The following is a 14,524-nucleotide window of genomic DNA, read 5'->3' on the forward strand; positions in this document are numbered from 1 at the left end:
AAAATACTATCAGTTACTATTTTATTTATATAACTTAAAAGCCTTTTATTGACCCTTTGTGAGTATTGGGCACTCCTAGGTGATAGGGGATACAGTGAGTGGGCTAGCAAACAGTCATGGACCTTGCTTGCCTGGAGCTCAAAGTCTTGTAAGGGACACAGATTTGAGTCAAATAATAATACAAAGAATATAATTACAATCTTCAGGGAGCATAAATGAGGAAAAGTGCAGAGGACAACAACTCTGGGAATGTGTAATGTAGAGACTTGATCTAGTTTGGTGATAGTCACAGGACACTCTCAGGAGAGACATGAAGGAGGCATAGAAATTATAAGGTAATGGAGGGAAGGAGAGGGGAACATGCCAGGCAGGGAAGAACATCTTGTGCAAAGGTTCTGAAAGAGGAGGAAGCAAGGTGTATTTATGAAACTGAAAGAAATCCAAGGTTGTCAGAGATGGAGGAGGCGGCAGGGCCGGGATGTTCAGAAGTCTTTTAGGACATCGTAAAGAGCTGGCATTATTTTAAAAACATCAGGAAACCATTAAATAGGGAAATGTATAAAAAGTACATTTAAAAATATTATTATGTCTGCTATTTAGAGATAAGATTGGAAGGGCCAAGAGGACTAGGAGACTAAAGTGTTTGTGTTGACATATGTGATATTTTTTTCTAGATTCTACCATTAGCTAGATGCTATTTTACGGAGACAAGAATCCTTGGCACAGGACAGGTTTTAGCACATAGACTTTGAGATACCTATTTGTTAGCCAGGTGGAGTTCTCAATTAGCTGACTGGGTATCTTGACTTTACCACATTTGGTTAACTCTAAGATATATACTTTTGCATTTTAATGTTTCTGAAATTAAGTTACGTCTTATAATCAATGGTAGGCCATAGTTAAATTTCTAGTCCTTTATATTTCTTAGTGGTGTGTATATTGATGGGGCCCTCAACATCTGTAATGTCTTAGATCTAACAAAATATTGTTTTCACTAATAATAACAAGGAAGACCACCATAACACCAATGAGTAGCCCACAAGTGACCAATTCATAAAAAATTCTGATCAACACCCAGTAGGAATCACTGGGCCTTAAAACAACCAAAATAGTGTAAGAGTGGCCAGAAAGGGCAATGGCTTCAAGACAACTGACCTTTCTTCCACCCACCCAAGAGCCAGCAAGATGGAGGAAGAGACAGGAAACTGCTATCTAAATAGGATAAAGGCTCTACCAGCATCTGTTAATGGAAGTCATCATAATTATAGTAACTAATAACTAATGCTTAAATAATACTGGATATAGACTAGGTGTTCTCAAGACTTATGTCAACCTATGTAGTCCTCATAACAACACTATAATGTAGACAGTTTTGCTAAAATACTGAGCTGGAAAGAGGTTAACTAACTTGCTTCAGTCATACAGCTTATAAATGGCAGGTCCAGATTCACACCCAGGCAGTGCAGCTCCAGAGCCTCTGCTGTCAACCACTGCTATGTCTAATGAAGATAATTAACCCCTTGGTGACCTGGGAACAATAGAGAATTATGGAAATTTTGTGAGGGCTTTTGCCAACAGAACCAGACCTAGGACACATACACTGAAGATCTTCAAATTTCTACACACATATGGCTTGGGGAGGAAGGGGTAAGAAAGAGCTCTTATTCTGAGTTCTGAGAACAGTATTACAACATCTGAATCCAATGTGGCAATATCGGCTTAGCAGTGCATTAGAAGGAAGATATTCCATAAATAAAAAAAATTTATCAATATCAGCAACAAAATTTACATTCCTATTTTTATCTTGGAATGACATATGTAATTAAAAATAAAGAGAGCATGTTTTGTAAGCTATATGTTCTCCAAAATTAAAAATGCTCACCTGTAATCAACTTTGATATTATGAAGGAAAAGCAGAATTGTTCAAAAATCATAATACCTTGTTCATATAAGCTCCAGGCCTCCATTTGTGTTACCTAGTGGCAAACGGTGACGGTAGCAGGACTCTGAGCTAGGAACCTTCGATGTGCATCTCTGTTAGAGTTAGCACTGTGTCTTATTATCCTAACAAGTGCAACATTTCCCCGACTTCATGTGTTTCTGTTCAGTCTTCAATCAGGATACACCAGTGAGAAAAAGTGGCAGCTCCACATTTACCACTGTTGAGATTTTAGTGAGGGCATTTTATTTTGCTTGACATGGAAACATTTGTTTTTATGAAAAATACAGTGCTTTATGGAAACTAATAAGCATAATCCTATCAAATAAAGTTGCTAAATATCTTTTTTTTTTTAAACTAAAGGAGTTAGAAAGATATAAATGTCAGGGATGGGAGAAACCTTAAGTGCAATTCTATCTTTTAACCCTGAATAGCTGCAATTATGCTAGTTTTTCCTACTTTAATTGTCTTTATGGTTTCAAAGAGAGAAACTCTGATCTATTTGGTTTCCTTATCTTGTCCATCATGGAAAACTTCAGCGCGGTATTTTATTTAGCTGTGTGATTTCTTTTTCTTTTTTTTTTAATTTTTTTTTTAGCTGTGTGATTTCTGATTGATGCTGCATTCCTAGCTTCCCTTACAACTCAGGAAGTCTCCTCCTGCCTGAGGAGCTCACCTCTCCACTTCTTGAAGAAGCATGGCTGCGTGGAAAAGTAAAGCAAGTTCACTCCTCAGCATTGCTTTATTATAGTTCCAGCTTCCTCTCTTCTGTTGACAGATGATGTTGGCAGGCGTTGGCATATATATCACCTATATAATTCTAAATCTATGTGTAATCTTGAAAGAAAATCTATATGTAATCTGTTCACACATGCGAGCATATGTGAGGATGTCTGAGTTTTTGTTTATTTTGTTTGTTAGTCACAAGGGAATGATTTTGAATTTTCCCTTTTAAAAGGAGGCAGGAAAGTACTTAAGATGTGTATAATTGAAAGATGCAATTACATATTATTTATTGCTTTCTGACTCTCATTGTTTCTATTACTATTGAAATGATACTAGATGAAAACTGACAATACATTAATCTAGTACATATAGACATGGTGCCATATAAATACTTTATATGTCTTATGTCACTTAAAGCTTAGGATCATCCTAACAATAATTATATGAGGCCAGTATAAGCGCCTGAAGGTAAACTGATTTGTCTAATATTTCACAGCCTGTTAACAGTGATTTGAATATTAGGGCCCAGGTCTGACTATGTCAGCTAGGGTCCACTTATGAAATAGAAACTACATAGTAATTTGAGCAGGAAGAGATTAATGTAAAGAATTATTAATTATGATCTGCTACTAAGGGGTATAAATAACTTTAAAAATTTGAGAAGATCAGATATAGAGTGGCTGGTATTCCTAGGTCTGAGGCAGAGCACCTAAGGAAAGAACAAGTTTTAAAGAACCTACCCCCACCCCACCCCCACCTCCATGGAGCCACGTCTTAGAGAGGGCATAGCTCTGGCCCAGTGAATGGCAGAGAAGTTCACTAAGAGAGCAAGCTAGTGGAACTCATGGGAAAGCCACTTTCTGGAGTTCTTGGGGAACTGTCCATAGGTTGCTGTCACACTATGGAACCTACTGGGAACCCACTCATGGGAAGGTGTTGCACCATGGAACTTGGTAGGAAGCTCCCAGTGTGTGTGCATATGGTGGGAGGTGATTCTAAGACACCTCCCAGAAAGTGCCCTACCCTGCTGGCTGCTGTGCACTGTAAGAGCCAACAGAGAGAAGTACCCAGATCCAGGAAGAGCCCCTTCATTATCTAGTTCCCTTTTTTGCTCTTTATGGAAGATGCTTAAAATTGTGCCTTATGACCAGGAAGTGATCTAGTCTCACAAACAGGACAGTGAAAGGTGGATTGGGAGTGAGGTAATGGATTGATACCTGGCACACAGCCCACCAACAGATCTGCTTTCTTAATCATTTAAGCATTATGTCATACTGCTTTATACTTACTTTACCATAAAATATACTATCTAACAAAATAAAGGAAAGAAGAAAGAAGGAAATTAGGAAGGAAAGAAAGAAAATGTAATAGGGTTATAAATGAAGATTTGCATCATATGATAGTTCTCTTTTCTTTTGAAATATTTCTAGGTAGAGTCACTTTGAATTCATTGCTCAGGAGATTGTCTTACTGAGTTTTAGGCACTGGCTTTTCAAACAAAAACTGAAGCTGCAGCAGGAGATCCAGGGTCCATAACCAAAGAATTTTCATTCTACGGTTCAAATTATTTTTGAATTCTAGTTTTCTCATCTTCTAGTTAATGCAGGTTATGTTTGGTTGATAATCATTTGTTTGCAAATAAGAGCTTCCTTAGATAAGCCAAAGCCTAATTACATCATTTACAGACTGCAAGATTTAGGCAAGTTATTTATTTTTTCTGGGCCTCAAATTCTTTATGTAAAATGGAAATAATAATAAGATATGCTTTATAGATATTTATGAAAATGAAGTGTATTAATGTTTAAAAGCACTTGGAACAATTCCTTGCATACAGTAAGTGGTATATAAGTATTTGCATACATATCATTATATTTTCTTATACATCATAGCCTAGAAATATTAATTCAGTCATTTTGCTTTAGGGAACTCTACACTTAGTCAACATTTTTGTCAGATTAATCTGATTTCATTATTTAATGTTAATTAAAAAATACACATGGTTACATGTATAACATGAATGCTGTTCATTGGTTACCTTACTTTTTCCCATACCTGTTAACAATACTGCTTTAAACTTACAGTGTTTGAAGATGATATTTGTAAACCTCTTACTTCTAAATTTTTGCTAGGAATTATCTAAACAGTAAGATTGTTGATGAAGTACCTTTGGCTAAAGAAAACCCACATTGTCAACATAGCCATTAGCATTCAAATTATTAGTCTTTAATTTGCATCCTTTACATAAACACAGTAGACATTTTGTAAAAATGTCTAAAATTTAAAAATGTTTTAATGTTCTTTTGTTTTTTACAGAAGACCGTGACAAATATTCTGAACTCATCAAGAAGTTCAATGCAATTGAAATGTTATTTACGCTCTATCCTCCTCAAGGTGCCCATGTGCGTAATAATGTACGACTTAAGTCAACTTGGCTGAGACCCATAGTAAATGGGGAAGAAGGATATAGATATATAGGTAAAATGCTGAATCTTATTATTTCTTTTTATAATATAGAAGAAATGACTCTTTATATGTCTCTTACTTGTCACTTAGATGATGTGACAGGAAGTGACCAGGAAGTGATCTAGTCTCACAAACAGAATGTTGGGTAATTCCTAGGCCGTACAGAATATTCATTTCAGTTCTTAAGTAGTGTGCCTGCAGTTTAAAGAGTGGCTGCTTTACACTTTGGTACCTCCTTGGGAATAGTGGAAACACACTGTGTTGTTTCATTCACCTGATGATGGACATGTGTGTTGCTTTCAAAAACGTGATACTACAAGGAAAGTTACAATGAACATTCATTCACATGACTGTGTACAGACAAATGCTTGCATTTCTCTTAACCAAACTGTCTTCCAAAGTAGTTATATCATTTCATATTCCCCATCAGCAGAGGTCTGAGAGCTGTATTCATGCACTCCACAGCTACATCAATACTTGGCATATCAGTTTTTCTAATTTTAGCCATTTTAATAGGTCTGTATAGGTATTCCATTTTGATTTTCATTTACATTTTTTCTAGTAGATAATGATATTTGGTGTATTTCCATGGGTTTGTCATTATGTTATCATCATTGGTGAAGTGTATGTTAAAATCTTTTGACCAATTTTAATATATATATTTTTATTTGTAAGTGTTGAAAGTCCTTTAAATATTCTGAATATAAGTCCTTTACCATATATTCTTTGAAAATATTTTCTCTTAGTCTGTCTTGTCTTTGCTATCTTTTAATAATGTTATTTGAAAAGAAGAGTCATTCTTTTTTGTACTTGACTCAAGGTATAGGTTGAAGTTTTTTTTTTTTTTTTTTAACATGTTGATATCCAAATGTGCTAGTGCTATTTGTTGAAAAGACTATCCTTCTATTAATTAACTTTGTATTTTGGCAAAACAAAATAAACTAAGAAGATATATAGATGGCAAATAAGCACACGAAAAGATGATCAATATCATTAGTTGTTAGGAAAATACAAATTAGGGATGCCCGGATGGCTCAGTGGTTGGGTGTCTGCCTTTGGCCCAGGACGTGATCCCAGGGTGTTGGATAGAATCCTGCATCAGGCTCCCTGCATGGAGTCTGCTTCTCCCTCTGCTTATGTCTCTGCCTCTATCTGTGTTTCTCATGAATAAATAAATAAAATCTTTAACAAAAGGAGAATATAAATTAAACCCACACTAAGGTGAGAAGACTCACCTATTGGAAACATTAAAATAAAGTTTTATTTAATGCCAAGTATATAGAGCAACTGAAATATTGCATTGCTGGTGTAAATGCAAAATGATACAATCAATTTTTAAGTATTTTGGTCCTTTCTTATGAAGTTAAACTACTCTAACCATAAACCTAGCCATCTTACTCCTGGGTAATTATCCAAGAGAAATGAAAGTGTTTGTTTGCCAAAAACTTATATATAACTGTATTCAGTTGCTTTGGTCATAATTGCCAAAAGCTGGAAACAACATAAATGTTCTTTGCCTGGGGGGTAGGTAAACAAAATTTGTTATATCTTCAAAATTAAATATTTTCAACTATAAAAAGGAATGAACTATTGATACACACAACAATGTAAATTTCACATGCATCATGTTAAGTGAAAGAAGCTAAATTCATAGGCTGTATTTAGATTCTACTTAAATGACACTTTGGAAAAAGCAAGACTATAAGGGCAGAGATCAGTCCATTGATTTCCAGGGCTTACAGGTGGTAGGAGGGTTTGATTACAAAGAGGTAGCATGAGGGAGTTCATAAGGTGATGGAATTATTCTGTCTCTTGGTCATAAGATTCAGCAGTTATATGACTCTGGAAATTAGTTAGAATGAACTACCAAAACAGTGAATTTTACTATAAATAAAATTTTAGAAATAAGCACAAAATAAAAAAAAAAGAATTTATATGAATGTCATACAAGTCCAAAAAAGATGTTCATCATTATTATTAATTAGGGAAATGTAAATAAAAACACAATGGAGTACCGCTATACACTTAATTGTAATGGCTAAAATTAGAATGACTGAACACACCAAGTGCTGGCAGGGATGGGTAGCAATGTTAACAGTAATATTCATTCACTGCAAATGTAAAATGGTAAAAATGCTTTGATATTTTCTTAAAAAGTTAAACATATACCTATTTTATAACACACCATACCAATCCTAGATATTTACCCAAGACAAAAGAAAATATATGTCCATATAAAGACTTGTACATGAATATTCATCGATTCCTTTTTTGTAAAAGACTCAAACTAGAAACAACTCAAATACCTATGTACAGGTGAAAGGATAATCAAATTGTGATATATCCATGCAGAATACTACTTACTAAGCAATATAAAAGAACAAGCTATTGACAGTATTGATACATGTAAAACAACATGGCTGGAAAGAATTATGCTTAGTGAAAGAAACCAGGCAAAAAAAGAGGACAGAGTATGATCCATTTATATAATTGTTTAGAAAATGCAAAGTAAACCTTATAACAGAAGCAAATCTATATTTACCTGGGATGGTGGTGGGCAGTGGAAGTGAAATGTGACGGGTTACAAAATTTTGGGGTGATGGAAATGTTTATTATCTTTGTATTATCTACAAAACTTTGGGGTGATGTTTTTATGTATATATACATATGTCAAAATTCATCGAGTAGTAGACTTTAAATATGTGCAGTTTTCATTTATACCTCAACAAAGCTATAAAAATAAAGTTGAAAACATAAATTTAAAGAGCCAAGATAGTGCAATTTGTATTTTGATAATATTTTTGAGAAATGGTTTTTCTTTAAGTTTTAAAGCCAGCATTTTAGGATTTGTCTATGGGGAGCCACAGATATACTGTTTCCCATTGGGCTAGTGCATATAATGGTATACTTAAGTGCTCTTTTCTGATAGAAAGAATAAAGGAAGAAGAGGAAAAGAGAAGGAAAATAATGAAAAAGATAATAAGGGTTTTAGGTTTTATAAGATGAATCAAGACCCTGGTTGAGATTTATCTTCTTTTTGCTATTTTCTACCAGAACATAAGCACAATGCGACCCATATCATTCTAAAAGATTTGTGTTCATTGTTTATAGCCTATTTGTGAACTTGATACAAATAAAACAAGCATAAAGGAAATTTGCAAGAGGCAGTATGTTGTAAGTTAAAGACTCCATCCTCTGAGGTTTTAGCTTATCTTTTCCCTTTTAAGTAAGTGACCGAGGTCTTGCATCTTTTTGAATTACAGTTGTTATTAAATTGATAGACAAAATAGTTTGTAGTATTTGCCTTGAGAAAGATTAGTCTATTATAGAAGTACTTTCTGAAACTCAGTATCTGCTCCACTAGAAACATTTTAGGGAGGATAGCTCTGGGAATTTATTATGTGTCCCAACATTAATAATACTCCACTATGTAGGCACTTCTGTTTATTGATTTCACTCTGTAGATTTAGAGAAGTGTCATCAGCAAGAACTGAAGGGTAGTTAATAGAATTACTGAATGCTCGATAAATGGCATGGTTGCTAACAAATTATGTAGTATTAGGACCATACATATTCTAAAATTATTCATTATATCCATGTTTTTACATCCCATAATTCCTATCACAGTAGTTTGAGTGTCACTGGAATGCTGCATAAGTCATAACTTCAAATTACTTAATATACACAAAGTATTTCTTCTGAATCATGATTTTACGATTTTAGATCAATGAAGTAAAAAAAAAAAGTAAAAAATTTTTCTCCAGGACCATATGTTTTGTCAAACTTATTTTCAGAAAATAAGTTTAACAAGCCTTTTGGAAGGTTTGTATCTTTTGTTATCTTTCCTTATGACTTGTCTGTCCTTGAGTTCCCGGGTCTTGTGGCCTGTCATAGACACACTGAACTTGTTTCTCACCTTCATTAAGTTTTTGTGACTTTGGTGGATTCTCAACCTGGAAGCTGTAGATTATATTAAGGAACTCTTGGAATTCTAATGGGAATACCTTGAAAGTAGTAGGTTAGCCATTATCTTTCAAGAAAATCATTTAGAGAATACAAATGAATGATTAAATTACTTTCTCAAACCAGTGGTGCATTCTTAACTGAAATCATATTATTATATTAATGTAAGATTTCTAATTAGTTCAGATCCTGAATAATGAGCAAAGACCTCCAGTTCAACGACTTCTTTTCCATATATCATTTCCAGCCCTTCATATAGTAAATTTTACGTACTCTTATAACATATGGCTATTTAAGTTATGTAATTAATACTGGAACTGATTTCTTGAACTAATCACTGTTTTGTTACCCATTATAAAAGTACAAGATACCTTCTATGCTATTCAGTTTATTCCATTGCCTTCAGGCAAGACCTGATGTACATTAACCAAATGAGAATTCCATCTTTACATACTCTGGCAATTACATAATTGCCCTTGACAGTCAGGTCTGATTTTTGATGATGATCTCTCTCAGAACTTTCTACTCTGCAACACAAGACTCTTTTCTTACACTTGCTCCATTACAGTTGTAACTTTTCACTATCCACAAAATTAAGGCTACATAGATTAATAAGAGTCTTTATTTTTCTGTGATAGGTCTTTTAAAATATTATTCCTCAGAGGCCCTCTTTCTAATCCTTAATGTCTTCTGGCACTTCTCCCTAAACATTTTTCAAATTTTCTCATTTCTTTTAAGTGATGGAACTTAGAAGAAGATACGATAATCTAATATATCTAATTTATTGTGAATATAATCCAACTACTACATGTTCTGCTTATATCTTTGTACTTGATTTAGATTTTTAAAATACACATCTCAGGGGTGCCTGGGGGTGATTCAGTTGGTTAAACATCCAACTCTTGGTTTTGGCTCAGGTCATGATTTCCGGTGGTGGGATTGAGCCCAAGTAGGGCTCTGCTCTCAGACAGGAGTCTGCTTGAAGATTCTCTTCCTTTGTCCCTCCCCCACCCTCAAATAAATAAATAAATAAATAATCTTTAAAATACACACCTCAGCATTTGGATTTCTTTTTTTTTAAGATTTTATTTATTTATTCGCAAGAGACACACAGAGAGAGATAGAGGCAGAGACGCAGGCAGAGGGAGAAGCAGGCTTCATGCACGGAGCCTGACTTGGGACTTGATCCCGGGTGTCCAGGATCACACCCTGGGCTGAAGGCGGCGCTAAACCACTGAGCCACCAGGGCTGCCCAAGCATTTGGATTTCTATCCATTATTATTCTCTCCTTTTTTTGAGACATATTTCCTTTAATTATTGATAAGTGTATACTTTATTTTGCCTTCTTAAACTTACTATCCTGACTTGTCCTGATTATCCTTAACATAGCTAAGATATATAGACATTTACTAAGTTTTGAACCTACTCTTTGGGGTGTTCATAAGATTAATTATTGAAAAGTGAAAAATTCAAATCCTGATTTGAAGGGAGATTCACATATTTTATATGACTTCCATATGCACAAGTACAGGAAATGGTCTATTATAGTTTGGATAAGTTTAATTGTACTATTATTAATTCAATGTCTTCCTTAGCCTATGGATTACCTGCTTGCTTGAGGAGAATAATATCACTAAGAACTATGTTTTATGTTCAGTTTGGACTTATAAAGTTGTCTGGGTATTTACCCATTGATCTCCCTTCTTACCAACCATAAACTGCCAGATTCTCCACTTTCATGTTCTTTAAAGTCCCTTTGATTTTCTTTGTCAAGGGTAAATTATGTGACTGTGTTTTTGTGAGGGCAATTGCTGGTGGAACAAAGGTATTTTATTTTTAGATGATACTTCCTCGGTTAAAACTTTCAACATTTAGCATACTCACAGAAATTATTCATAGAAATATAAAAATGAATGCTATATTGTATCTGGTGAAAGTTTTTCAACTATGGGCAAGTTATTACAAATTCTTTATGATGATGAATTTTGCTCATTTAATGGGATGAATATATCCTATGTGAATTCCATTTTTCTTGGACTTCATTGATCAAATCAGACATATGTCTCCCACTTACCCAGTTTCACCAAGGAGGTTGAAATTATTTGAGAAAGACATTAATATGTGGCATCAGATCTACAAGCTAAAGAAAATGTGAGTTGCATATTTACAATAATATACCACTCAATACTTCTTAACTTTTTAAAATTAAAATCATAGGAATAATGTCTTATCATTTGAATTCTGCATCCATTTATTCAACAAGCATTAACTGAGTATCAACTAGGTTATTGGCAATAAAGCTTGAAAAATAACTAACATAATCCTTGCCCTAGAAATGTTCACAGACTAGCAGATCCAAAGCACTAGAATGTGGTTTAGTCAGTCTCAGTGAGCACTTTTATTGATCTATGTGTCAAACAAAATGCTACCAAATAAAGCTCTCCCCCTCAAAAAAAAAATCTTGGGAGAATATCTCTAAATGACAAAGGATGACAACAACACTCAATATCTGAAGTAAAAACTGCAAGTTCAGTTTGTTGTCCTTCTAAATAAATAAGAGTTATGCTGCTTAAACAGTCTTTCTGGGCAAAGCAGGCTGTTGGTATTATATAGAGTTTTGGAGAAGAGTGGTAACTAGCCCCCAAGATGGAACCAATGATCCATGATTTTGTGGAAATATGCATACTGTATCAGGGTTGGTCTTTGTTTTGTTATCAACAGAATACAAGAAAAGTGATGGTATGTTACCTCTGAGGCTAAGCCGTAAAAGATTTTGTGGAAGATTTTGTGGCTCCTGCATTGCTCTCTTTTAGATAAGCTTCTATGAGGAAAACTAGCTGCCATGTGATAAAGGTCTTCAGCTGACCTGTTGAGAGGTCTTTGTGCTAATGAATTGAAGGCATATACCAATAACCAGTGAGGAGCTGACATCTGTATGAGAAATGAACATGGAAGTGGAGTGTCTACCCTATCAGTTCTTCAGATGACTGCAACCCCATGAGAAACTGTGGCCTGACCCACCTAGAAAATCCATTCTGATTCCTAACTCTCAGACACTATGTGAGACAAATGCTGTTTTAGGTTTCTAATTTGGGGATAATTTGTTATGGAACATGCAAGTTAGTGATTAGTGGCTTTTAGCAGTGGAAGTGAAATGACATAAGATTTAGAGTATGGTTCCTCAGGGAAGACGAAGTTGCTGATTGATTGGCCTTCAAATGTGTGTTACTAGAAGCAGACTTTTGTTTATTAGTTAACTTTCAAAACTAAGACCTCTCATCTATTGGTTGGTTTTCAGAAGTATCTTTTGTGAATTGAGCTATCACTGATTGATTAAAAATAGGGTTTAAAACTTGTTCTGGGCATTACTTATCACTATGGTTAAAGAACTATAATTGATTGGTTAAAAAGGTTTAAAAATAAGTTGTAGTATTAACTTACTACCAAAGGTGTAAAACTGTTAGGCTTTTCTTAAGAGTATGAGGAAATGTTGTTAAATAAGCACATAAAGAAAAAAAATCAAGATTTCATGCTAATTGATAGAAGAAATTAAGTATACTTGTGAGCCTAAGAAAAGGGAATGACAACATCTGGCAGCATGAGAGATGACTTTATAAAGATGATATATGAATTGTTCTTACAGCACAGGTTACAGTTTATAAGTAGAGAACAGAAAATAGTGTTATAGGCAAAGGGAAGAGCATGGGAGCTAGTTGTAGGGACTAACTGTCCTAAGAAATACCCCCTCTCCTTTTTAAAAAGTATTCCTTTGCAATCTAATGCAAGACTCTTTAAAACAGTGGTTTTATAAAGTCTGATGAATTGGTGACATAGTATACAATACCAAGTATAACAAAATAACCTTTTAGAAATATATGCCCTTACACTGCTTAGATTTTGTTAATGTGGGGATCCCTGGGTGGCGCAGTGGTTTGGCGCCTGGAGACCCGGGATCGAATCCCAAGTCGGGCTCCCGGTGCATGGAGCCTGCTTCTCCCTCTGCCTGTGTCTCTGCCTCTCTCTCTCTCACTGTGTGCCTATCATAAATAAATAAAAATTAAAAAAAAAAGATTTTGTTAATGTAGTTTATGACTATATTATGCACGTATACATATAACAATTTCTCCTCATATGTTAATAAATATTTAGGTAATAAATACATATTTCAAATATATAAGTAATATATAAAGCTCATAAAAACAAAAGACCAGGACAAGATGGCTTCATAGATGAATTCTACCAAACATTTAAAGAAAAGTTAGTAACTACCCTCAAATTATTGATGAATACTTCCAAATTCATTTTATGAGGCTAACATCCTTATAAAAAAACCAGACAAAGATACCAGAGACAGAGAGAGAGAGACAGAGAGAGAGAGAAAGTAAAGAAAGAAAAACAAAGAAAGAGAAGTACAAAAAAAAAAATTAAGAATGCCTGGGTGGCTCAGTGGTTGAGCATCTGCCTTTAGCTCAGGTCATGATTGTGGGGTCCTAGGGCCAAGGCCTGCATCGGGCTCCCTGCAGGGAGCCTGCTTCTCCCTCTGCCTATTCCTCTGCCTCTCTCTCTCTCTGTCTCTCATGAATAAGTAAATTAAATCTTTAAAAAAAATTATAGGCCAATATCCATGACAAACATAGATGCAAAGATCCTCAATGTAATATTAGCAAACCAAATTCAACAATAGACTAATGTATCATACAGCATGATCGAGTGGGATTTATTCTAGGGATGCAAGGATGGTTCAATTTCCACAGATCAATCAATATGATACAATAATATTTAAAATTTTTATTAATAAATAAAGTATAATTTAACCATAATGGGGGCAAAAGTCCAAGGCAATAAGAGCATATTCAGTCATTCCACAAGTCTTTATTGAGTGCCTTGTGTTCAATACTCTGTGATAGACATGAGGAGAATTCAAAAGTAAATATAACAGCTTTCCTCTTGTGTTTATGATTTAGGCTGGGGAAATGATACAGATACATAATTAACCACAGTAGAAGATATAAAGTGATGAGAGATATAAAACAAGTGCATGTTGTGTTCTTACTTGTTCTGCTAAGCAGTCTTGAAAGGTTGGGCATAATAAGAGTTTTACAAGAGAGAGACACCCTGATGCTTGAGAGAAGTGTGAGGATGCCTTTTAAGTTATTTCACGCTCACAGGAAAAGAGTGCCTCAAGTAAAGCATTGATAGTGTGTAACTAGCCCCTCCAAAATAATTTAAAATAGTGTACTTGTTTACTAAGGAGTAAGCATTGCTTCACTATGGAGTGATCAATCATAGTGTCCTATTCATTGATATTTTTACATATGAACTTAATATAAAGATGAATTACAGATAATTTGCAAAATTGTGAAAAAGGAAAATATTATTGAAATATTACTTTCTTTAATATAACTATATTTTTTGGCACCTTTTCTTCTAGTA

At 34.5% G+C, this 14,524-nt stretch overlaps 1 protein-coding gene across 1 annotated transcript in view; it reads left to right on the forward strand.

The window, feature by feature from the left end:
• Window positions 1-14,524, forward strand: part of IQCM (IQ motif containing M) — a gene marked incomplete at its 5' end in the record, with an annotated part of 343,549 nt that overhangs the window by 275,035 nt on the left and 53,990 nt on the right. The window contains one exon of the mRNA XM_041738752.1: window positions 4,979-5,140. Coding sequence (XP_041594686.1) covers window positions 4,979-5,140 — 162 coding nt within the window. The remainder of the gene's footprint in view (window positions 1-4,978; window positions 5,141-14,524) is intronic.

Source organism: Vulpes lagopus, chromosome 23, assembly GCF_018345385.1.
Source record: "Vulpes lagopus strain Blue_001 chromosome 23, ASM1834538v1, whole genome shotgun sequence".
Lineage (NCBI taxonomy): Eukaryota > Metazoa > Chordata > Mammalia > Carnivora > Canidae > Vulpes > Vulpes lagopus.